This window comes from Erpetoichthys calabaricus, chromosome 4, assembly GCF_900747795.2.
Source record: "Erpetoichthys calabaricus chromosome 4, fErpCal1.3, whole genome shotgun sequence".
Lineage (NCBI taxonomy): Eukaryota > Metazoa > Chordata > Cladistia > Polypteriformes > Polypteridae > Erpetoichthys > Erpetoichthys calabaricus.
The window spans coordinates 112,137,003-112,163,568 of record NC_041397.2 but is presented as its reverse complement, the minus strand read 5'-3'; the positions used below and the strand labels follow the sequence as shown (position 1 = coordinate 112,163,568).

At 40.4% G+C, this 26,566-nt stretch overlaps 1 protein-coding gene across 1 annotated transcript in view; it reads right to left on the bottom strand.

Moving 5' to 3' along the window:
* Nucleotides 1-26,566, bottom strand: part of LOC114651364 (uncharacterized) — a 73,497-nt gene that overhangs the window by 8,180 nt on the left and 38,751 nt on the right. Inside the window, exons 6-9 of the mRNA XM_028801270.2 lie at nucleotides 18,590-18,688; nucleotides 11,988-12,124; nucleotides 7,135-7,218; nucleotides 1,850-2,086 (exon numbers count right to left, since the gene is read on the bottom strand). Coding sequence (XP_028657103.1) covers nucleotides 1,850-2,086; nucleotides 7,135-7,218; nucleotides 11,988-12,124; nucleotides 18,590-18,688 — 557 coding nt within the window. The remainder of the gene's footprint in view (nucleotides 1-1,849; nucleotides 2,087-7,134; nucleotides 7,219-11,987; nucleotides 12,125-18,589; nucleotides 18,689-26,566) is intronic.

The following is a 26,566-nucleotide window of genomic DNA, read 5'->3' as shown; positions in this document are numbered from 1 at the left end:
GTTATTGAGTTTCTGTGGTACTGACTGATTACTGATAATGAACACCATGTTCAAACACAAAGCTGCATTTTAGGTGTACTATTCCAGGTACACTTGGGCCAAACAGCAATTATTGAATTTGTAGTTGTGTAATCTGATCTTCAGTCATGTGTTCTAGACACCCCAGTAAACAGAGGTGCCAAAGTGTCAATTAATCAACACTTAGTGAAAAAGCATCTGCTGGACAGATGTAGGAGACCCAAACAGACAGAAAGAATTAGCTGGGAATGAGTAGCAGATGCATTTCTCTTTTTGAAGAGCTTTTCTTGTACATTATATTGGGACAGTTCAGTGACATGGTGTCTGAATGGACCTTTTTGAAGATATCAGGAGTGGATGCAGCTGAAAGAAACTGAGTGCAATAGGCAATAGGCTCCCTTTCTTGGTGGCAGTCTTTACATTACATTAGTGGATAAGAGTGGAAAGGGAAGTCATCATGTTAAAGAAAGATACCTTTCATCTCCCTGTTAATAGGAGGATTTACAGACTTGACTAAGAAGTATTGGCCATTCAAGAAGGCTGCATCTGCAGGACTAACTAAAGTGACGACCCACATGTGGGGAAAGTAAGTGCGTGGATAATGACTTTATGATGGTCTCAGAGAAGTTCTGGTACACCATTTCATGACAAAGGAGAAGGTGGACAAGTCATTCATGGAGGAGGTAGTGTCAGAAGCACTGGAAAGCATAGGGCTGTGTTTACCTTAGTGATTATTACAAAGCTCTGTAGTGGAAAGGTAACAAGGACAAAAGTGAGAATAGGCTGGAGATCCTAAAAACACTGGATATGTATAATTAGACTGCAGTAGTATTCCACTCTTAAAAGAGGGGACAAAGGGATATGTTCCATTTTTCAATGGACCCCCACACCTCAGCCTCCCAAGGAAATCTTTGCCAGGGTTTTAGATAGGAGACTCAATCAGACAGTTGAACCTCAGGTTGTGGAGATATTTAAGAAGCCATGGGTGCTTGCCAATCCTGTTTACAACGATGATGTAGGTTGTATACCCCATGGAATGTGCCATAAGAGTATTAGATTTTGCGGTGGAATCTACTGTGACTTTCAATTGTATCACTCTTTAATTTAATATTGTTTCCTTATCAGTATGCTGCTGCTGGAGTATGTGAATTTCCCCTTGGGATTAATAAACTATCTATCTATCTATCTATCTATCTATCTATCTATCTATCTATCTATCTATCTATCTATCTATCTATCTATCTATCTATCTATCTATCTATCTATCTATCTATCTATATTTGCAATTTGTTGCTTTTCCATTGAACAGGAAATTTTTTCTCTCTCACAATTACAAAACATGTGAATGTTTATCCCATGCATCAACACAACCCAGTAATTTTCTAGTGGGATCATTTTCATACGCACATAATTAAAGTCCCATGTAAGGAGGTGGATGTCTTATTCAGACACTACTGTTTTACTAAAATTCTCAAAAAAGTGCACAGCAAACAGTCCTAAGTAAAATAGCACCTTCTTTTTTCAATGTAACAGTAAAGTGTAACACACACCAGAATAAAGCAAACTCATCTCTACCCACAAAAATATTTCCAAGATACTTTTCTAAGAGTGTGAAATTGAAAGATCAAATTTTACTTAAACACATCTGCAGTATGTGTAGCACTTTACTTACAATGAACTATACTTTAAGGTTGTTGTCTGCTTTATAAAACCTTGTGACAGACCTCAGATGAAACGCATTACAGGCAAAGAGACAGACTGAACGTATAACTGAGAATAAAAAAATGATTTCAATCATGCTTCAGCATTTTTTAAGAGCCAGATGACTTACTTGCTTAATATCTGCTTGATGTCACTGGGTAATTTGCTGCTAGAGTACTTTCTACTCTTAGATAACATCATGGCTGCCAGGTCACAGAGTCTTTGAGGTTGGTTCTTACTATATTCCTCCCAGAAATAGTGGTGCATATAATTATTGGAAATTCGGAGCTGCTTCAGCTGAAGTTTCAGTGCTCCACAAGGTAATGCCCCCAACTCATTGCCTTCGACATTTAAAAACTCCAGAAACCTGTATAAAAGATAATTCAGACATACAGTATTAGGTGTAATGTGTTGGATGAACACCTGGTTCAGTAAGGCCTGCAGACCAGAAGGAGCCATTCAGTTCATAATGTGTCAGGTGGGTAGCTTATGGGCACCAGTTTAAGAGGGCACAATATGAAGGAAACAAATTTCCCTCTTGAATTCTTAGAGCCAAAGAAATCTTGCCTAAAGTACAGTGACACCACTTCCGCTTCACCTTCAATGCAGGTTATGATTTTTGTTTTGTTTTTTTTTGCATTTATTTCTTAATTATGAATGTTTGTGAATTTATTATTATTCTTTTCTTCTTATTATTATTATATCATTTTATTACTTAGCTTATAATTTTGTTTTCCATTTGGTCTATTGCAGCTGCCACCATCTTGTAGGTTGTTTATGATTTTAGTGGCAAATTGCGCATAAATCCCCATTGTCATCATGTGATTCCAGGAAAATGTATGTCATGATGTTGCTTCCAGAAAGTATTTAAGGAGATTGTGTGCTTCTCTTGGTGTCCAAGGTTTAGGATTTGCAAAACAAGTCGCTGTTACGAGTTAACTTTCTAAAAAAAAATTCAGGGTAAAGAATTTTGCATGCTCTTTTGTACTTTGATTTTTGATTTATTTAATGGACTTGGTTTACTTTTGGTTTTGTTTTGGTTTATGGTTTAGACCTCAGCTACATCTCTGACTGCGATTCTGACCTTACCATCTTATAGTCCTTCCTAAAACAAACCAAAATATTTTTACTGCTTTCAAACTAACCTGTACAGGATGACACTAGTAGGAAGTCAGTGTCATTTGTTGGACCAATAGACTCTTGACAGCATCATTGTCAATGAGGAAATGCACTTATAGGGGCTGACACCAACATTAGTTTATACCCTTCTTCATTTTCTTTTTGCCTACGGCAACTAAATGAGGTTTTCCCGGCTGGGACACCAACATCTTGTCTTTGCTTAATTTTGCAGCATGTTTTTAGCTAATGGATTACTGTGTTTAATTATCTCTTTCAGTTTGGTTCTTGAAAGACAGTAAGGTATCTCTTTGGACAAGAAGATGAGACAACTAGTTATACAGTCTCTCATTCTTATATACAGTATAAAATAAAACTGGTTTTTACACTTAGATTTCTTAGTTGACCTTACTTATAGAAAATCATTTCGGGGATGTGTCATGTTTGCTCTTCTCAGTTACAGGTGGTGATAAGAGTACCATTCTATATGATCAGTAAGGATTTCATATAACAGAAAATAACTCCTGGATTTGAAATCAAACATTTAAACTACTTAACCTAGCTACTATATTGTAGTACATCATATTACTTATTTAATAACAAATTGGCAAAATAAATGCCTTCATCAGTTTCAAGGTTTGCTTCTTACAAAGTATGTCAGATGCTCCTTACTTTGCATGTTTTCTGCAAGTACTTTAATTCTGTACTGCACTTCCAGTTTGTGCAGTATTTATGACTAACAGAATCCTCCTAAATGAGTTGCTGTTTTCTCATTGTTTGCTTAGCATTCCATTTTTAGTTTATTTATAAATTCTACAAGTTTCAACTTTACATTCTGCATCAAAAGATTGATCCCTCTGACTCAACTGACCAGAAATTTTAAGCAATGCAGCCCTGCACGCTCAGCAGTTCAGCTAAACAGTTAAGCAACTGTTGCTAAATCCTCTTCTACAAAATGAGTCTGGCTGGCCCAATTTCCTCGTATGACAGACTCTGACAAATCTGTAATTCTCACTCTCGTAACAGCACTGTTTAGAAATTAAAAGTGGTGAACATCAGAAATTTACAACTCTTCTGCTTTTCATTAGAAATAAAATCTTTACTTGATACTTCTCTGTCTATCAGATTAGCATTGTAATTGAGGCTAAGGAGAAGACTCATCTTTGTAGACTTCTCTCTTTAAGTGGTCACTAGGTTGTGCAGGAGGCAGATGACAGATTATCCTAACTCTGATATTAAAGATGATCTGTCTGAGCACTCTCTTGTTGTCAGACACCATCTATCAGTTCTTCTTTATTGCTGTGTGATACCTGTTTACTGGCACTGAAGCTATCCTGTCTTTATTAACTCTTAAGTGTGAGAGTTCAAGAACAGAAGGAGTCCACTTTGAAAGTCTTTTAGACACAACATAAACTACAAAACCTACAGTATACAGTATTAAAACAGATCTTAAATTTGCTTATAATTTCGATACTTGTAAAGTGTTTAATATTAAATGTATACATCTTCTGCTTGAGAAGTTTTTTCCATGGGCACCTTTTTCTTGAGTCCAGAAAGGTATCTCTACTGTACTTAAGTACGGCTGTTATGTACATTATACAACACTCCTAAAAATAGCAGTGTACCTGTTTGGAGTACCAGGCCTTCTGGGGTCACTGGAAGGGATCCTGGAAAGGGTCCCAACTGGGGACTCCATAGTTTTGCTGGGAGACTTCAACGCCCATGTGGGCAATGATGGAGACACCTGGAGAGGCGTGATATAGAAGGAACAGCCTCCATGATCTAAACCCAAATGGTGTTTTGTTATTGGACTTCAATGCCAGGCACGGTTTGTACATAACAAACACTGTGTTTGAATATAAGGTGGTTAATAAGTATACTTGTTATCAGATCACCCTAGGACAAAAATCTATGATCAATTTCATAATCATATCATCAGATTTGCTGGTTTTCTAGACACTCGGGTGAAGAGAGGGGCAGAGCTGTCACCACCTGGTAGTAAGCTGGGTCATATGGTGGAGGAGGTGCCTGGACAGACCTGGAAAGCCTAAGCAAGTATTGAGGGTGGCCTGGGAATGTCTGTGGGAGGACCCTGTACAGAAGACATTTAAGTCCAGCTGAAGGCCATAGGCACTTCTTGAGGTAGCATTCCAAGGACCCAATAATGGATATAAAAATTGAGGAATGCCATCAGGCTGAAAAAGGAGGCCTTCTGTGTATGGCTAGCACAGGAGACTACCAAAGCAGCAGAGAGTTAACAACAGGCCATAAGGGCTATGGCACTGGCAGTCAAGGAAGCAAAAGGAGAGAGGAGTTCGGAGAGAACATGGACAGTGACTGTCGATTGAGCTCAAAGATGTTCTTAAAAAAACTATCCAGTGACTCAGAAAGAGGAAGGCAGGGATTCACCCAGGCTGTTCTCAACAAGGGTGGAGAAGTGCTGACCTGGACAGAGGATGTTGTGGGGCTGTGGAAGAAACAATTTGAGGAACTCTTGAACCCTATGGACATGTCCTCTGTGGAAAAGACAGAGCCAGAAGCTGATAGGAGATCAATGCCCATTTCCCTGAGGGAGGTCACTGAGGTAGTTAAGCAACTCTACAGTTTCAAGGCCCTGAAGGTGGATCAGATCCACCAAGTAATGCTGAAGGCGCTAGACATGTTTGGGCTGTCATGACTGACACTCCTTTTCAATGTTGCGTGGTCATCGGAAGCTATGCCTCAGGAGTGGCAAACCAGGATGGTGGTCCCAATTTTTAAAAAGGGCGACAGGAGGGTGTGCTCCAACTTTTGGGGGATCACCTCCTCAGCCTGCCTAGAAAAGCTTATGCCAGTGTAGCAGAAAGGAGACTCCACCCAGTTGTGGAACCTCAGATCCAGGAAGAGCAATCTGGATTCCATCCAAGTCATGGAACAGTGGACCAGCTTTTTAACCTGATGGGGATTTTGGAGAGGGCATGGAAGTACACCCAATTAGTCTACTTGTGTTTTGTAGACTTAGAGAAGGTTTATGACTATGTTCCTCGAGGGGTTATTTGGGGGATGCTGGGAAAGCATGGGGTTCCAGGGCCCCTAATGAGGGCTATTCTGTCCCTGTATTATCACAGTGAAAGCTGTGTCCGCATACTCAGAAAAACATCAGAATCGTTTCCAGTGGGTGTTGGACTTTGCCAGGGCTGTGTTTTGTCTTCTATCCTATTTATGATTTTCAGGGACAGGACATGAAGGTGCAGCCGAGGAGGTAAGGGGGTCTAGTTCATTTACTTTAGAATCGAGTCACTGCTTTTTGCAGATGACATGGTCCTATTGGCTACATGGAACTTTGAACTCCAGCACAAATTGGGACGGTTTGTGACTGAGTGTGAAGTGGCAGGGATGAAGATCAGCAACTCCAAATCTGAGGCCATGGTCCTTAGTAGGAAAAAGGTGGACTGTCCTCTCTGAGAAGGTGGTAAGTTACTGCCTCAAGTAGAGGAGTTTAAGTACCTCGGGGTCTTGTTGAAGAGTGAATGGAAAATGGATAGTGAGATTGGATAGTGGGCGCGAGCACAGTTATGAGATTGCTATACCGATCTATAGTGGTGAAGAAACAGTTGAGTCAGAAGGCAAAGCTCTCAATTTACCAGTTGATCTACCTCTCCACTCTTACTTTGGGCAATGACCAAAAGAATGAGACCATGGGTGCAAGTGGCCGTAATGAGCTTTCCCTCTTAGAAATAGGGTGAGAAGTGCAGACATGCGGAAGAGGCATCCGAGTAGAGCCTCTGCATCAAAAGGAGCCAACTGAGGTGATTCAGGCATCTGGTATGGAGGCCTCCTGGATGCCTCCCTGTGGAGGTTTTATGAGCACAACAAGCTGGGAGGAGACCCTGGGGAAGACTCAGGGCTCGCTGTAAGGATTATATCTCCTAGGTGGCATGGAAAAGCCTTTGGATCCCATAGTATGAGTTGAAAGTGTGGCTCGGGAAAAGAATGGATGGGCCTCACTGCTAAGACTGTTGCCCCCACAGTACAGCTTTGGCTAAGCAGTGGAAAATAAAAGAATGAATGAATGCTAAAAAATAAGATCAAATAAAAGTAACAATGATTCAGTAATTGTAAAATTGTTTGTAATACAAAGCCGCATCCATTGGATCCCTAGGGCTAAATTTGAAAACCACTGCTCTACTACACTCTAAATCAGCCATACAATCAAAACTTTAAGGCCTTTTTAAAATTTTTCACATTATCAATTTTCAGATTTAACAGTAAAATATTTTGAAAAATGCAGTAACTCACACTGAACACTGAATCCTTTACCTGAGGTTCCTAATATTATTTGGTAAGATGGAAATCATGTTGTAGGAGACATCCAGAAAGCTCAAATATGATAAAAGAAATAACCTGGAAAAGGTAAGATAGAGAAAATGTGAGTCATTAATTATTTATTTTTCATACACTAAAGGAACATTTGAATTTTTATGCAATGAGGTTTGAAATAAAGAAAAGGAAAAGAGGCAGCTGAAGATACAGTGGAACCTCAATTCACGAACGTCTTGGTACACATACAACTCGGTTTACGACCAAAAAGTTTGCCAAACTTTTGCCTTCGGTTCACGACCACACACTCGGTATACGAACAAGCCAGGTTCCCTTTCGGTTTGCACATGTTCAGTCTCTCCCTGTGCATTTCATGTGCAGCGAGCAAGAGAGAGAGCGAGAGAGCTACACACACACACACACACACACACATACACACACACACACCCACGCACACACACACACACACACACACACAGAGGCAGAGAGACAGAGGCACACACACAGGCAGCGCGAGACAGAGAGAGCCGTTCACACACACAGGAGCACGAGCGAGAGAGGCGCGTGCACACACACAGGAGCGCTCTAGAGAGACACACACACAGGCGCTCCAGGCTTGCAAAAGAGAGACGCACGCACACACACACAAGCGCAAGAGCGAGAGAGAGCGAGCGAGGGACGCATAAGGTAGAGAAGGCTTGTTTTTGTTTTCAGTTCTATTTACAGCGATCGGTTCGTAGCCTGCATTGTTGCAATGTTACTTTTCTTGGTGGTTTATTAAATTACGGATTTTTCACATGTTCATTTTTTCCCCTGTGCTTAAAAATCATTAAAAAAAGTGTTTTTAGCGAGCGGTTCCTAGCGCTATACCGCAAACTATTGCAGTGCTAGTTTTCTCTGTTGTTAAAGGTTTTCTCAGTGTTATTCAATGTTTTTACATTTATTTTACCATTACACTGTGCATTCTATGGTATAATTAACTATATTTGTGCTTAAAAACTAAATATATATATATATATATATATATATATATATATATATATATATATATATATATATATATATATATACATACAGTTCGTACGGTCTAGAACGGATTAATTGTATTTACATACAATCCTATGGGAGAAATTGCTTCGGTTCACGACCAACTCGGTTTACGACGAGAGTTTTGGAACAAATTATGGTCGTGAACCGAGGTTCCACTGTATATGACTTTGTGAGTTCAGGCAGGACAAGAGATTCTGCAGGAAAAGGCAGAAAAGGACTAGGGCTGACAGAGAAGTTAAGTTGGTGCACTAGCATAGATGAAATAAAAATGAAATAAATGTAAAAGACCAATCACCTAAGAAACAGCCTCAAAGCTAGGAAAACATCAAAAAAATTGATGTGTGCAACAAGCTACTGGAAATGTCCTATCAGTCCATAGTAGCCAGTGTGGTGTTCTATGCTGTGGTCTCCTGGTGAAGCAACTTTAGCTCAAAAGAAGCACAAACCTGAATAAACTTATCAGGAAAGCCTGTGTCACCACAGCATGAACCCTGGACACCCTGGCAGCTTTTGCGGAAAAGAAAATGGTGGCAAAATTGGATGCCATCATTTAAAAATCCCATCCAGGAGGTGCTCTCTTTTGGGGCACTTTTGGCCACAGGCTAATTTCACCACAGTGTGCTAAGAAGTGTATTTGGGGGTCTTTTCTGCCCAGTGCTATCAAGCATTTCAGTGCTTCCTCCCAGGGCACTGCCCCTTAGAATTAATAAAGTTTATATAATCTAATCTAATCTAATCTAATCTAATCTAATCTAATCTAATCTAATCTAATGTATTCAAATAAGCAAGGGTGAAAAATGACACTGACCATTAAATAAACTTATCAAAACGTCTATGGGGTTAAGGGACTACTTTTTATTATGTACGTTTTTTTAATGGGTTTCTGGTTGGCATTGTTTAAATACCGGGACCTGAGTACCGAATTTTGTTTCTTCACATGGATTTTGGAATGACAATAAAAAAGATCCTTGATATGATCCTACTGTAATTCATTAATTCTTGGAATTTTTGTTTTTCATTATCCATTCATCCATGCATCCTTTTTTTGCCCTGCTCATTCCACATTTTTTATTTGAATTACTCTAATTGACACTTTCTATTTGTACCCGGATTGGAGGTGGATTCAAATTGTTCTATCATGGTGTGGATGGGAGGAGAAATGGGGTAGGGTTTATTCTGAAGGTACAGTATGTCAAGTGTGTTTTGCACATGAAAAGAGTGTCAGACAGAGTAATGATTATGAAGCTGGAAATTGGAGGTGTGATGATGAATGTTGTTAGTGCATATTCATCGCAAGTTGGGTGTGCAATAGGTGAGAAAGAAGATTTTTGGAGTGAGTTGGATGAAGTGATGAACAGTGTACCCAAGATACAGAAAGTGGTGATTGGAGCGGATTTCAATGGGCATGTTGGTGAAGGGAACAGTGGAGACGAGGAGGTGTTGGGTAGGTATGGTGTCAAGAAGAGGAATGAAGAAGGTCAGAGGATAGTGGATTTTGCCAAAAGGATGGACATGACTGTGGTGAATACGTATTTTACGTGAATACGTGTTTCTCTAGTTGATTTCACTGGCTTTCTCATATACAGTAGGTGGTGATAGTTTAAATACCATGCCATTCTCCCTACAAGCAGAATTATTGTTTGCAAAGTATACTTCCAGTTTTGCTGTTTTTTTTAGTTCTCGTAATCAACCTCATTTTAAACTTGTGTCTTTTCTTTTCACAAGTTATGTATTATTTATTATTCCTTATAGAAGATTTTTTCATTTTCACAGGCTGTCTTGGGGTTGCCTGATTCTTCACTCCAACTTAATAAATAAGTAGTCATATATGAAAATCATAGCAGTAAGGTAAAACTATTCTGTATAGACAGTATATGAACAGGCTATTCTTAAGCAAGCACAGAAAATCATTTCCTACACATGTTCTGCACAGAGGTCCAATGTCTTCAATCAGGCAAGTATTTCCAGGTCCCTAAGTATAATCTGTATTTTATACTGATGTTGATTAAAGTCCTTAAATACATGAAGTACATGGAGCTGAGGGAGACCTTACACATCTTTTAAAGTTTAATTATAAGCTAGCTGTTTATTAGGTGTTTATGTATTCTGTATTGTATGTTTATGAATTTTAATATTACTTCATATTTGTGTGATATTTAAGTTATGTCTTATGTTGAGAAGTGTACTTTTTCTCCTTGAAGATAGCAAAATTATCCTTAAGGAAGACTTGGGGCTCATATTTCTGTTCACTGGCTCTATGTGTGGAACTCTGGATTTTGGATAATGATTTTTGGAATGCGCCTCTGTAAGTTCTTTGTTCAAGTCTCTTTTTATGTAATTTTTTGCTTGTTTTTAGATTTTGATATTTAGATTATGGACTAGTTTTGTTTGCTTGAACATTTGTCTTTTGAAAATGCCTATTTTGCAACTTTGAAAAAATATATTTTTTAATTTTAAGGGATTAAAGAGCAATTTAATGGTTCCCTCCCCTTTCCTGGGTTTCTGTAACTTAAAAGCCTTTATCCCTTGTTGTTGAGCTTGTTTGGGATGTAAGCCTGCATCTATAATTTAGGACAGCACTTGCATTGTTCCTAGGCCTTACTGGAGATTTGAGGCCAGTATATTTGAGAAGAGCCTGCGTTTTTTTAGTTTAGAGGGTCTGGCAGTTCCTAACAGAGGATGATCTCAATGTTACACAGCACAATACATACAATACAATACCATTTATTTTTGTATAGCCCAAAATCACACAATCTTAACCCTGAAAATGACCAAGAGATGGGGCTTACACATGGCTTGAATCTAAATTGTAGTAGAGACTTTGGAGGTGAGAGGTGAGTCAGGGCAAGTTCTCAACTTGAGGAAGGAACAGTTGTGAGAAAAATGGTCAGAGGTGCTTTGAGGAATGTGCGTGTGATGTTGAGATTGCAAATATACTAACTTGAAGTCAGGAAAAAATATATGAGGAAGAACCAGGAGAAAAGACGAGGTCAATTATCAAAACCAGATACCAAAGAGAGAAACACCAAATCCAGAAATGTTAACCAAAAACTCAATCTCTAAGTTTAGAGCAAAAGTCAATCCCAGAAATTCTGAAAATAAAGCGCATAGCTCTCAATAAAGTAATCCAATCTCAGGAGGTGTGAGACTGCACCAAGTAACCTTTATGTGATTGTGCTGATGGCATCACCATCACAAAAAACCGGTGAGAATGTGCAATGTGTGAACCTTAAAATGGCGACGCACAGAAGAAAGTCAAAATGTCATTGAAAAAGATGGGAAAAAATTATACACTTCAAAATAAAGAAACTAAATTAAAAACTAACACCAGAAAATGTTTTTTGGGTAGGAAAATGGCAGAAAACATATATATAGATTATTTTTACAGCTTCAGGGAAGCCTGAAAAAAAAAATTAAATACAACCAGGAATTATAACAGATACAGTAAATGATCAGTTACACCAAACAGTAGACAGGTATGTGCCTGTTAGTTATGGATTTCTATTTCTGTTTAATTTATTGTAGTGACTTTCAGTTTGGGAACATTCTTGTGCATCATATGTCATCAGTTATGTTATTACTATAATTGAATAAATTTTTTTTTTTTTTTGCTTTCACATGGGAAGTTATTTATTTCTATAATTGTTAAATATTCTTTCAGACCAAACTGAGGATTTTTATTTAGTTTACTAGAATAAATTACATTAGAATATTTTATAAAAAGAATGAAAAAATCCATGATCCTGACCAGGACAAAACTGGTATTAAACCACAGATGGATGTATATAATAAAAAATTCTTACTCTGAAGGAAGAGCTTGTAACAAGCAAAAGGAAATGATGAAGGTTCGGAGTCTACTGAGCTTGCTTATTCCTGCTGGGATATCTTTGATTGGGTTATCTCTCAATTTAAGGACTTCTAAATATCGAATATTGTACACCTAAAACATTCAGAAAAATAAAAAAATGAGAGTTTGGAAAATACATTGTAAAGAAAGCTGTATACAGATTTTAATTTAATGTACATTTGGTAAAGCAGGCAAACAGTACCAAACAGATGGTCAGCATGATTATAGGAAAAGTTGCTTGTTTTTGGTTATCCTCACAGATTTCTTGAAGAAAGCAGTCACTAAAGGAATTATTCACTCAAAGAGATATTGTGTATGTTTTAGTGATGGCCGTGTAAACAAATTAATCTCATGTTATTACAGGAATGGAGAGAGAAATAAGTACACAGTATGCTATAATAGAAGCCAATAATGAACCAACACTGTACAATACCAAATGGTATGAAAAACGTTCAAGGATAAAAGAAATAAAAATCTTATGTCACTTATACAGTAACATACTCCAAATGTGCAAAATGCATGGTTCTTTGCTAAAATATTGTTCAATATATGATTCAGGAAATAGAAATATCAGTGCAAATCATAAAAAGGAAACCTAAAGCATCATGGGAATGACTTTTTGAATCATAGTCCCACCTCCCCCTCTCATTTGGGGATCCAAGATCCTGTCTTCAATTCAAAAAGAAAAGAAATGTTTTACGTAGAACTTGTCAAAAGGCTGAACAAAAATCTAAGAATGATGGTCTAGCTGACTCACAGATTGAATGAGCTACAAACTTCTCGAGAGAATGTTTATTTTGCACAAAATCATGTGTTTACATTTCTGCAAATGTATCATAATAATCGCAAATTGCACTGTTTACAGGCAGGCAATTGCCAAGTAGTTACACAGTAACAAGTGACACGTGATATACTGTATAGTGTTGCCCAAAATAATTATCGGCCTTGCTATAGAATAATAACATATGAAAATAGTGTTCTTATGATGTAACTCACACAATAGTATCATTATAAGATGTCAAATGTGCTGCACAGTAGACTCCAAGGTGATCAATCATTGAGAGAAGTTGGTGGAAAATATCTGTTCTTAATAGTTCATTCCATCTCATGCCACAGATCCTCAACAGTACTTGACTAAGGAAGCTACTGCATTAAGTCCTCATTTTACTGCAGCCATTGAAGAATCCTCGTGGTTTTGCAGAAAGACAGACCCATGGACTTCTGCTACAGTAATCCCTCCTCCATCGCGGGGGTTGCGTTCCAGAGCCACCCGCGAAATAAGAAAATCCGAGAAGTAGAAACCATATGTTTATATGGTTATTTTTATATTGTCATGCTTGGGTCACAGATTTGCGCAGAAACACAGGAGGTTGTAGAGAGACAGGAACGTTATTCAAACACTGCAAACAAACATTTGTCTCTTTTTCAAAAGTTTAAACTGTGCTCCATGACAAGACAGAGATGACAGTTCTGTCTCACAATTAAAAGAATGCAAACATATCTTCCTCTTCAAAGGAGTGCGCATCAGGAGCACAGACTGTCAGAAAGACAGAGGAAAGCAAACAAATCAATAGGGCTGTTTGGCTTTTAAGTATGCGAAGCACCGCCGGTACAAAGCTATTGAAGGTGGCAGCTCACACCCCCTCCGTCATGAGCAGGTGGAGAGAGAGAGAGAGAGAGAGAGAGAGAGAGACAGAGAAAAACAAACAGTCAAAAATCAATACGTGCCCTTCGAGCTTTTAAGTATGCGAAGCACCGTGCAGCATGTCGCTTCAGGAAGCAGCTGCACAGAAGATAGCAACGTGAAGATAATCTTTCAAGCATTTTTAGACGAGCGTCCGTATCGTCTAGGTGTGCGAACAGCCCCCCTGCTCACACCCCCTACGTCAGGATCAGAGAAAGTCAGCGCAAGAGAGAGAGAGAGAAAAAGTAAGTTGGGTAGCTTCTCAGCCATCTGCCAATAGCATCCCTTGTATGAAATCAACTGGGCAAACCAACTGAGGAAGCATGTACCAGAAATTAAAAGACCCATTGTCCTCAGAAATCCGCGAACCAGCAAAAAATCCGCGATAGAGTGAAGCCGCGAAAGGCGAAGCGCGATATAGCGAGGGATCACTGTATTCACATAATCCTGGTCCATCCCTTAAGTTCAATTAGTTATGAGCTAGAACTATTATTTTTTTTTACAGATGAATTACCTGGATTCGTTACACCGAGCAATATTTTTCTAATGTTCTATTCTTCAGTACCTCAACCCACAATAACCACAACATTTGTCACTGACTGTATTATGATTGTAGCACTTTGGAGCTTTCTGGATACATTTTCATGTATACTGTATATCACCAGATGTGATGACTTACGATGTGACAAACTGATGAATTTTTAGATGGTGACTGTTATGATCAGCAGTTTTATTAATTTTGTTTGAATTTTCCATAATGAATATTTAAAATATATATGCTTATTTTGGCAGTTTGGAACTCAAGATTCTGAATTTAACATCAGTTTCTGGTTTAATGACAAACCAAAAGAGTTAAATATCTTAGCATTATGCCACAATGGGATTTTCGTTTTCTATGGGCTCCGCCATTACAGAGCGAATATACAGTTTTTTCCAATCTACAATTCCGCAGAATGCGATGTCACTAGAGCGATTATAAAGGTCGGTATGTGCATGTCCGGGGTATCTGAGATTATTTTGACCTCTGTCTTTTTTTTTTTTTTGTAGAGATGACTTTTGGTTACTATTTTTATTTTGGGGATTTTGGCTTTTTGTCACTTCTGGCTTTTTTGATTCTTGCATATTTTTTTACTAAAACTTTTGGCTTCATTTCCTGGGCTTTCATTGCGTTTTCTGTCTGTCCTGCCATTTCATCAAAGGGAGAAAAGAGTAGAGAGGAAATAAACGTTTTATTTTCAGTGTGATATGTCATCATGCCTGTGACATTGTCTTTAGTGTCCTTGACATGGTACAAGAAGCTGTGGTCTCTGATGTGCCTCTTTTGGCCTCAGTTTTGAACTCAACTATTACTCTATGTTATCATCAGATTTTTAAAATCCCTGTGGCCAATTCTGCTCTATCTATGCGGATTCTATGTGAACTTTCAATGGATTATTTCTGTGTCCCTAATGTAACTTATTCTTATTATGGTACTGTCACCCTGACATCATCATGTTTTCTGCTTTTATTGTTTAAGACACCATCTTGTGCTTGTTTTGGAGGGCCACTGTCATAATGGTTATGATAACAATGTCCTCTGCTAGTCACGTGGTCAAATGATTAGTTTTGTCATTGCATTTTTCTACTTAAGATAGCAGTGCAGCAATGAATTTATCTGTTTGTTGTATTAATTAGAAAACAAGCTCTTTTGAGTTTTTGTTTAGTGACGTCTAAGATTAACAGATTTTGATAGGAATTTTGCCTTGACTCTTTACTATGACTTTTGATTTTTATAGCTCTATTCCTACTCTACCCTTCTAGCATTCAGACCCTATGCTTCTTCCCATCCTCACCTGCTCTATCCAGCCATTTGGCTTTTTTTCTTAGTATTAGTGGAAGCTAAAAGGCGCTGGAAGAAGGCTTTAGTCCTAGGACCTCTTAGCTTCGACTTTGGTTGGATTTTTTGATGTGTCTCCTGAATGTACTCACTCTTTTGATCTCTCCGAGTTCATAACACTCTGCACACTGAATCACCAGCCTTATTTATTGATAATCAATTTCTAACTGATGCTGAGTGTAAGAAAACCTCATAGTAGTAGAATCTGCTACTTTGCTGAATTCTTCTAGACTTGTCCACTCTTCTGCCTCTAAACTCACACACAACACCAATCCATACCTACCTCCTGTAGACAGTGTTGCCTGTACATATGGTGCGGTCACTGTGGAGAATTGAGTTATGACTCAGTATATGGAAGTACTTTAATAAAATAAAATAAGTGGTAATAATTATAAGACACTTTTAAAATAGTCACCACCATAAAGTTCTTTTAAAAGCTATTAAGAGTACAGCATGAATTATCTGAAAAAGAGTAGATGGAACAATAAAAAATATATATTAGAGAATACAAACAATATTCATCTGAACAGTAAGAGGATTTGAAAAGAGTATTCTTTTAAAGTTTTTATTTTTTTTATGGACATGTGAGCTAAGAAGGGTTTGAATATTACTTACGTAGCACTGCTTAGTGGAGTTTGTATGCTCTTTTTGGTCTTGTGGGTGTGTATCTTAGATTAAATGAAGACTCTACAGTGGCTCTCAGTCTGAGTGTGTAATGTGATGGACTGCTGCTCTATCAAACATTGACTTCTTGCTTGTGCCAATGCTGCCAGGTAGATTTTGAAATAAAATGAGTGGAGTTAAGGCATATAACATGTTTGTTTGAAACTTATGCCATCAGGTATAAATATGTTTGAAACCAAATATTCTTCACTTTGTTTTTCTTTAGCAGCAAACCAAAACTTGTGAGTTCCAATTTCGTTCTTTAACTTCTCTTCAAAGCATTTTCCTTTCTTAAATTCCACTTTTTTCATTCAACCATATTGTATCTGTGATTTGAAAAATGCTACAATGGAGCTGTCCTTTTTTTGTAGTGTAAGCATGCTGACATCTGCCACCAAACATCTACTGGAAGTGACTGTCGTAACTTCAAACAACATGGGTGTGTCCATAAAAATGGTAAAAAATATAACAATACTGAATGAACAAAAAAAAATGAAACAAATCCTAATAATAAGTTCTTAAAGAACATTTGAACAATCTACGCAAGAACAGGCCATTCAGCTCAACCAAGCTCACCAGTCCTATCCACTTAATTCTCCTAAAATACCATTAAGTCTAGTTTTGAAAGTCCCTTAAGTCCTACTGTCTATCACACTACTAACTTAATCCACAGTTCTCTGTGTAAAAAAAAAAAAATACCTAATGTTTGTGTGAAATTTATCCTTAATACGTTTCTTTGTCCCCATGTTCTTGGTGAATTCATCTTAAAATAACAGACTTGATCTACCATACTAATTCCCTTCATAATTTTAAACATATTAGTCATGTCTTCTCTTAATCTTCTTTTGCCAAACTGAAATGGCTCATCTCTTTTAATCTTTCTTCATAATTAAAGAGAAGAGATGCTGACATTTGGAAGATGGGAGGAAAGCCATGAAGGAGTCATGAAGGAAGACCCTTTGTAGGGAGTACATTCAAAGTCCATACAAAAAACCCTCTTCTACGCAGTGGTGTGCTGGGGAAGCAGCATAAAGAAGAGGGACACCTCACGCCTGGACAAACTGGTGAGGAAGGCAGGCTCTATTGTAGGCACGGAGCTGGACGGTCTGACATCTGTGGCGGAGTGACAGGTGCTGAGCAGGCTTCTGTCAATCATGGAGAATCCACTGCATCCACTAAACAGTATCATCTCCAGACAGAGGTGCAGCTTCAGCGACAGACTGCTGTCACTGTCCTGCTCCACTGACAGACTGAGGAGATCTTTCCTCCCCCACACTATGCGACTCTTCAATTCCACCCATGTAAACGTTAACATTTTGCAATGTTATTGACAGTTATACCTGCCTCGCACTCTCCACCTTGCACTTTTTAACTTAATTAATTAATATTGTTTTTTGTATCAGTATGCTGCTGCTGGAGTAAGTGAATTTCCCCTTGGGGATTAATAAAGTGTCTATCTATCTATCTATCTATCTATCTACACGTGCACAAGTGCAGGATTCCATCCTAAGATGCTTAATGCTATCCAAACAAATTGCGTGGGCAGGTAAACTCCATAAAATGAGTGTCATTCAGAGTTACAGTAATTTAAGAAGTTTTTCATTAGGAAATTATTCTGTTATTATTTAATAAGAATGACACATTATTAGTATAATCACTTGGTAAATAAACCTGTGAATTTGGGACTATTTGTCCAGATACTTAAGCACTTTACAGCTGCCATTCATCTTATCTTATGGTGTTCCACCAAATAACTTTGTTAAAAATAAAAAATTAAGAAAATTAAGCTAGCAAAGTTATGAATATAAGAAAGTGTTATTTCTTTTTCAAATAAATGAGTTTTGGGAGAGGCAGTGATGCTGTGCTACTGCCTCACATCTTCAGGGTCTCTGTAAGGAGTTTCTCCTGGTGTCTCAGTGGGTTTCTACAGGGACTTTATTGTTCTCCTAAAGATATTCAGGTTGCCATAAAAATTACAATTAAAATAAAACAGGAAATAGTATTTAATAATAATAATAAAACACAAAAATCTCACTTGTGTTAGCAATAATTTCACATAGACTTTAAAGGGAATTATCTATGATTTACATTTACTCCCATATATCAAGGACATTAGATTCCCTTTGGTATAAGCAGAAATCCGTCCTTATTCAGTCCACAGTAGAGAGTACTTACATAGTACTCAAATGCTACAATCCGATTGATTACTGAGATAATACTTTCGAGTACAGGACTCAAATGTCACCTTCTCAATGTTTGATGAGGGTTTGCTGAAATGGATATTGTTTAATTAATGAGGAAGAAATCTTTCACAATGCAAAATAAAGAATCCTACCTCTGTTGGAAAGCAGTTTAGGTCATTAAATGAAAGGTTCAGATATATTAAGGTCTGTGCCAATGGTTTCAGATCAGGAACTTTGGAGATAAAGTGGGCCTGAAAAAATAAAACAGATTTGCACATATGTATACTATGGTATAATATTCAAAACACTGAAAACCAGTGCATAAAATATACAAATTACACTTTAACAAAAATTGTAATAATGTATAGCACATTTCATGCGGGTCAAAACACTTTATAAAAATGACATTACAATTTACTTATACATAAAGTATACATGTAACTATGAGGATAAAACCATCCATCCATCCATCCATCCATCCATCCATTGTCTCCCGCTTATCCGAGGTCGGGTCGCGGGGGCAGCGGCTTGAGCAGAGATGCCCAGACATCCCTCTCCCTGGCCACTTCTTCTAGCTCTTCCGGGAGAATCCCAAGGCGTTCCCAGGCCAGTCGAGAGACATAGTCCCTCCAACGTGTCCTGGGTCTTCCCCGGGGCCTCCTCCCGGTTAGACGTGCCCGGAACACCTCACCAGGGAGGCGTCCAGGAGGCATCCTGATCAGATGCCCGAGCCACCTCATCTGACTCCTCTCGATGCGGAGGAGCAGCGGCTCTACTCTGAGCCCCTCCCGGATGACTGAGCTTCTCACCCTATCTTTAAGGGAAAGCCCAGACACCCTTCGGAGGAAACTCATTTCAGCCGCTTGTATTCGCGATCTCGTTCTTTCGGTCACTACCCATAGTTCATGACCATAGGTGAGGGTAGGAACATAGATCGACTGGTAAATTGAGAGCTTCGCCTTGCGGCTCAGCTCCTTTTTCACCACAACAGACCGATGCAGAGCCCGCATTACTGCGGATGCCGCACCGATCCGCCTGTCGATCTCACGCTCCATTCTTCCCTCACTCGTGAACAAGACCCAGAGATACTTGAACTCCTCCACTTGGGGCAGGATTTTGCTACCAACCCTGAGAGGGCACTCCACCCTTTTCCGGCTGAGGACCATGGTCTCGGATTTGGAGATGCTGATTCTCATCCCAGCCGCTTCACACTCAGCTGCGAACCGATCCAGAGAGAGCTGAAGATCACGGCCTGATGAAGCAAACAGGACAACATCATCTGCAAAAAGCAGTGACCCAATCCTGAGCCCACCAAACCGAACCCCCTCAACGCCCTGGCTGCGCCTAGAAATTCTGTCCATAAAAGTTATGAACAGAATCGGTGACAAAGGGCAGCCCTGGTGGAGTCCAACTCTCACTGGAAACGGGTTCGACTTACTGCCGGCAATGCGGACCAGGCTCTGGCACCGATCGTACAGTGACCGAACAGCCCTTATCAGGGGGGCCGGTACCCCATACTCTCGGAGCACCCCCCACAGGATTCCCCAAGGGACACGGTCGAATGCCTTTTCCAAGTCCACAAAACACATGTAGACTGGTTGGGCAAACTCCCATGCACCCTCCAGGACCCTGCTAAGGGTATAGAATTGGTCCACTGTTCCGCGACCAGGACAAAAACCACACTGTTCCTCCTGAATCCGAGGCTCGACTATCCGACGGACCCTCCTCTCCAGGACCCCTGAATAGACTTTTCCAGGGAGGCTGAGGAGTGTGATCCCTCTGTAGTTGGAACACACCCTCCGATCCCCCTTCTTAAAGAGGGGGACTACCACCCCGGTCTGCCAATCCAGAGGCACTGTCCCTGATGTCCATGCGATGTTGCAGAGGCGTGCCAACCAAGACAGTCCTACAACATCCAGAGCCTTGAGGAACTCCGGGCGTATCTCATCCACCCCCGGGGCCCTGCCACCAAGGAGTTTCTTGAACACCTCGGTGACCTCAGTCCCAGAGATGGGGAAGCCCACCTCTGAGTCCCCAGGCTCTGCTTCCTCATTGGAAGGCATGTTAATGGGATTGAGGAGGTCTTCGAAGTGCTCCCCCCCACCGACCCACAACGTCCCGAGTCGAGGTCAGCAGCGCACCATCCCCACCATATACAGTGTTGACACTGCACTGCTTCCCCTTCCTGAGACGCCGGATGGTGGACCAGAATCTCTTCGAAGCCGTCCGAAAGTCGTTCTCCATGGCCTCCCCAAACTCCTCCCACGCCCGAGTTTTTGCCTCAGCAACCACCAAAGCCGCATTCCGCTTGGCCTGCCGGTACCTATCAGCTGCCTCCAGGGTCCCACAGGACAAAAGGGTCCTGTAGGACTCCTTCTTCAGCTTGACGGCATCCTTCACCACCGGTGTCCACCAACGGGTTCGGGGATTGCCGCCACGACAGGCACCGACCACCTTACGGCCACAGCTCCGGTCAGCTGCCTCAACAATAGAGGCACGGAACATGGCCCATTCGGACTCAATGTCTCCCCCCTCCCTCGGGATGTGGTCGAAGTTCTGCCGGAGGTGGGAGTTGAAGCTACTTCTGACAGGGGGCTCTGCCAGACATTCCCAGCAGACCCTCACAACACGTTTGGGCCTACCACGCCTGACCGGCATCCTCCCCCACCATTGAAGCCAACTCACCACCAGGTGGTGATCAGTTGACAGCTCCGCCCCTCTCTTCACCCGAGTGTCCAAGACATGTGGCCGCAAGTCCGACGACACGACCACAAAGTCGATCATCGAACTGAGGCCTAGGGTGTCCTGGTGCCAAGTGCACATATGAACACCCCTATGCTTGAACATGGTGTTCGTTATGGACAATCCGTGACAAGCACAGAAGTCCAATAACAAAACACCACTCGGGTTCAGATCGGGGGGGCCATTCCTCCCAATCATGCCCTTCCAGGTCTCACTGTCATTGCCCACGTGAGCATTGAATTCTCCCAGCAGAACGAGGGAGTCCCCAGAAGGTATGCCCTCTAGCACCCCATCCAGGGACTCCAAAAAGGGTGGGTACTCTGAACTGCTGTTCGGTGCATACGCACAAACAACAGTTAGGACCCGTCCCCCCACCCGAAGGCGAAGGGAGGCTACCCTCTCGTCCACCGGGGTAAACCCCAATGTACAGGCTCCAAGTCGGGGGGCAATAAGTATACCCACACCCGCTCGGCGCCTCTCACCGGGGGCAACTCCAGAGTGGTACAGAGTCCAGCCCCTCTCAAGGAGATTGGTTCCAGAGTCCAAGCTGTGTGTCGAGGTGAGTCCGACTATATCTAGCCGGAACCTCTCAACTTCGCGCACTAGCTCAGGCTCCTTCCCCTTTAGAGAGGTGACATTTCACGTCCCAAGAGCCAGCTTCTGTAGCCGAGGATCGGACCGCCAAGGTCCCCTCCTTCGGCCACCACCCAACTCACACTGCACCCGACCTCCTTGGCCCCTCCCATAGGTGGTGAGCCCATGGGAAGGGGGACCCACGTTGCCTCTTCGGGCTGTGCCCGGCCGAGCCCCATGGGTGCAGGCCCGGCCACCAGGCGCTCGCCATCGAGCCCCACTTCCAGGCCTGGCTCCAGAGTGGGGCCCTGGTGACCCGCGTCCGGGCAAGGGAAAACGCCGTCCAAAATTGTTTTCCATCATAGGAGGTTTTGTTTAACCGCTCTTTGTCTCATCCCTCACCTAGGACCAGTTTGCCTTGGGTGACCCTACCAGGGGCATAAAGCCCCGGACAACAGAGCTCCTAGAATCATTGGGAAACGCAAACCCCTCCACCACGATAAGGTGGCGGTTAAAGGAGGGGAGGATAAAACCAAATACAAATAAAATATGCTATTCAAATTATATAATACTAATAACAATTCTAATACTGCTAATACTAATACCACTAAAAATAACTATTATTATTATTATTATTCTGCGGTGGGCTGGTGCCCTGCCCGGGGTTTGTTTCCTGCCTTGCGCCCTGTGTTGGCTGGGATTGGCTCCAGAAGACCCCCGTGACCCTGTAGTTAGGATATAGCGGATTGGATAATGGATGGATGGATGGATTATTATTATTATAATACAAAAAAGAAGAGTAAATGTTTAAATACATTTTGCTTAAATGTTTAAACATAATTTGTCCAGGATGTAATTAATATTGTAACATCACTGACAATTTGAATCACTGATAGTATTAGCTGGCATTCCATCACCAATGGCAGGGGTACTTATAAAAATGACAAACCTGAAAAGTCACAAACAAAATTCCATCCAGTGTGGGGATAGTGAACAGTTCTTTTAAGGTTAGCAAGCCATGTAACAGAGCCATATAAACAGCAGTGGATCCATTCTGGCACTCAGCACTGGTGTTACATTAGTGTCAGAGGTGGGATGAGGTTAAAACCTATCATCCATTTAGCAAACTGCAGAGTACTGAGGAAACCACAGCAGGCCGTCTTGGCTCTACTGAAAAGTTGCTGGACGGTCCAAAGGCTGAGATTCAGGACTTGGAATGCCATTTGCAGCAACAGTATGAAAGGGAAGACAGCTGCTATCTCTGTAGCTCACCAATGCTTCTCTATCTGCTAAGGTTCACTGGCCTGGACATGCTGACACCACTGCAGCTTCTGGCTCTTGAAGCTGAGAAAAAGAGTAGCAGATAGAGTTGGCACTGACCGTATATAAGCCATGTGAAGCTGAACTGGTGGTAAAACTGTGCAGGCAAAAGACAAGGCAGATGGCAGAGGTGTTGCAGTGCAGCAATGAAGGAAGAGTCTCAAAGCTGAGGTTCAGACCTGGAACAGTGTTTGCAGTGCCAGTTCAGTGAAGGAAAATAGTCAAGAGATGGGTACATCTGCATCTCCAGAAAAGAAGGCTCACCTGGTCACTTGCAAATGACAAAATTTGCATTTGACATGGCATTTGGAGTTCCACTTCCTTCAACAGCAATATGAACAACATTTCAGAATGTGTAGGAGGCTTAAAAGTCGAAGTGCACTTTACAAAACTAAATTAAGCTGCATTTAAATGGAGAGGAGCACAAAGTTTAATACTGTTGCCACACAGGATACTGAAACTGAATCCCATCCCAGACTACATTTGTGTGCCTGTTGATTGTCTATGTTGATTTTCCTCCACGTACTCCAGTTTTCCATTCACATACAAAATACATGCATGTTGGTTGAGGTGATGAGAGAGTGAAGGTGTATGTGGGAGAATTTCCTGTGATGTATTAGTGTCCCATCTAGGGTTGGCCTAGCGCTGCTTGGGTAGCCTCCAGGTCTTATGACACTGAACTGGGTGAGGCAGTTAAAAGGATGGATGGATGAATTTAACTAACAAATATACATAATTACTCATGACTCCCACAGTACAATCTGCACAATCATATTAACGTCTGGCACTTTCATTTCCCCATGCTACCAGTCAATTTAATTAATGTTGCAAGAATCTGCTTCACACGCAGGTTTAACAAAATGAGAGCAGAAATGCATTTTTTAAAATAAAGAAGTCAACCAATGAATACACGTTTTTACTTATCACCATACCCAAAGCAAACAATACAAAGCAACACAACATAACAAGAGAGATCACATAACAATTCACTCCAAGGATAATTCACAGGGAATTTCTGAGTCTACAAATCATTAAAGAGAAATAAATAAAAAACACACAATGAGCTGAATGATCATAGGTGTCAACTGGCAGTGCAAGGCTGTCAGCATTTGTTTGTTGCATACAGCAGAATCAGCTTTAAAATTATCGATTACAGGAATAAGAGATCTGAAAAGACATGACTGGAACAGTACAGTTACAGTATGATCGATAATGCTTCATAGACAGCCACAAAGATGAATGACCATTCCCCAAGAGTTCTCAATTGTGATTTTGAGATAAAAATACATCTTCAGCCATAAAATCTCAGGTGTCTAATGTGTCTATAAGCAATGATTCAAGATCATTTGGGATGATGGAATTTACAGGTTTCAAAGTCAGTGGTTTATTTCTGAAGATGATCTGCCTTTGGACAGAATGTTATTAAACTGCTTGTTGAGTTCGGCCCAAGACATTTATGCAACTGCTGCAAAAGTTTAATACTTTGTGCAAGCAAAAATCAACTACTGGAAAAATCAGATTTGCACTTATTCAGTCAACAGAGAATGGTAGCATGATGGAGTATTTCCATATCTGGCCGGACCAGAAATGTAGCAAAGATTTTAAAGGAGACAGGACAAAATGTTTGATTGCAGTGTATTGCTTAATATGAATAGGGACCAAAGTGGTCAGGTTATAGTCTGCAGTCTTTAAGGAGGCAAATTTCCTGCTCTGATGATCCCAGAAGAAGCCATTCTGTATTGTGAATATGAAAATGGAAAAGGCATGCCATTCCAAATGCCTGCTTTCATCCCTAAAGCGACTCTTCACTTCCCTTGTCTCTTTTTCTTTACTCTTGATAGTCACTCCATGTTAATGTGCTCTCAAAGAACCACATTTTTCTGTGTCCATTGTAATTGTGACACAGTGGTCACTATGTAGCTGCCTCACTCATCCAGTGTTTCGGTTGTGCATATGTTGCATGTCCTCCTTGTGACTGCATGAGCCTTTCTTTAGGGGCTGTAAGTTTCTTCCCACATTCCAAAGATATTTATATTAGGATAATTTTCAACTCTAAACTAACCTAGTGGGTGTGTGAATAAGTAGCACCTGCCACACAGGGATGTTTCCTACCGGTTCTCCTAATGTTCCTGTGGTGAGCTAACAAGACCCTAAGTTTGGTTAAATGAGTTGGAGATGGTTATGTTATTACAGTTGCTACACACTAAATCTAGAGGCTGCATTAAATCTTTTCTCTACCCAATTCTGCAAATGTCAAGCTTTATCATTTATGAAGTTTATCTTTACTGTAAAATCTTAATGGTGTTTTAGATTAATGACAAAGTGCATATGAGACAGATCATTTAAGTTCTTCACAATACGAGATAGCTCAACATGCAACTTATACCAGCTACATACATCTCGTTTCATAACTGTGTGTGAAATTTGCAAGGCAAAACATTTTTCTCAAACAAGTGAAATGTATCAGATGCAAGTACCTGAACAAATGACCATTCATGCAGTATTTAAATATGGATAATGACAGTCTAAGCATTTTATGAATATATTACGTATTTAATAAAGCCATGGTGATATGTCTAGCTATGCAAAAATGCCTAAAGAACAGGTCTAGAAACTCCAGATGCATAGTAAACGTTAATCTTCATCAGTTTATTAGACAGTATCATACTTTTGCTGTATTAAAAATTATCTCTCTGTGTAGTAAAAGATAAAACCTTACAGATTAGCAAATAAAAATAAATAACAAAAATGATTCCAGAAGGTGCTTCAAAACTCTGTCTGTTGCTTTTGTGGAGTTACACATACAGTACCTCCTACTTCTGTATGTGTTTTCTTTAAGGACACCAGCCTCCTCACACTTTCAATAAGAAATGCACATTAGATTAACTGGTTACCGTACTCTACATTTTTTTGGATTGTGCATGTACTCTGAAAAGATTTCTACCATTTGAAAAGATTCTCGCTCTCAATGACTTTTAAAGGATATCTTGCCTGAAGAAGGGGCCTGAGTTGCATCGAAAGCTTGCATATTGTAATCTTTTTAGTTAGCCAATAAAAGGTGTCATTTTGCTTGACATCTCACTACATTCATAATGGCTAACACGGTACAACACGCTAGTCCAAAAGGACAAAATAAATGAAAAAATACATAGTTGGAGATTTCAAATCCTTCAAAGATGCATTTAGTGAACATTGATTATCTTGAGTGTTCTGTTATGGAACAGTCATGAACCATATTGCCTTTCAGAGAAAACAGATAAAGAAAGGTACAGTCATGTGCCATCAACCTACAGTGAATGGTTTAAAGCATGTGCACATATTAACATACATACTTGTGTAAATGATACGTGTAAAAAATGCTATTAGGTCAGTAGAGGCCAGGTGAATTAGCAGTGGCTACTAGCTACATTATGCAAGATTGTTCTTACAATGCCTACAAATAATCCTCCTCACTAATCTATACTGATCCATATGACAGATCCAGTGAACACTTG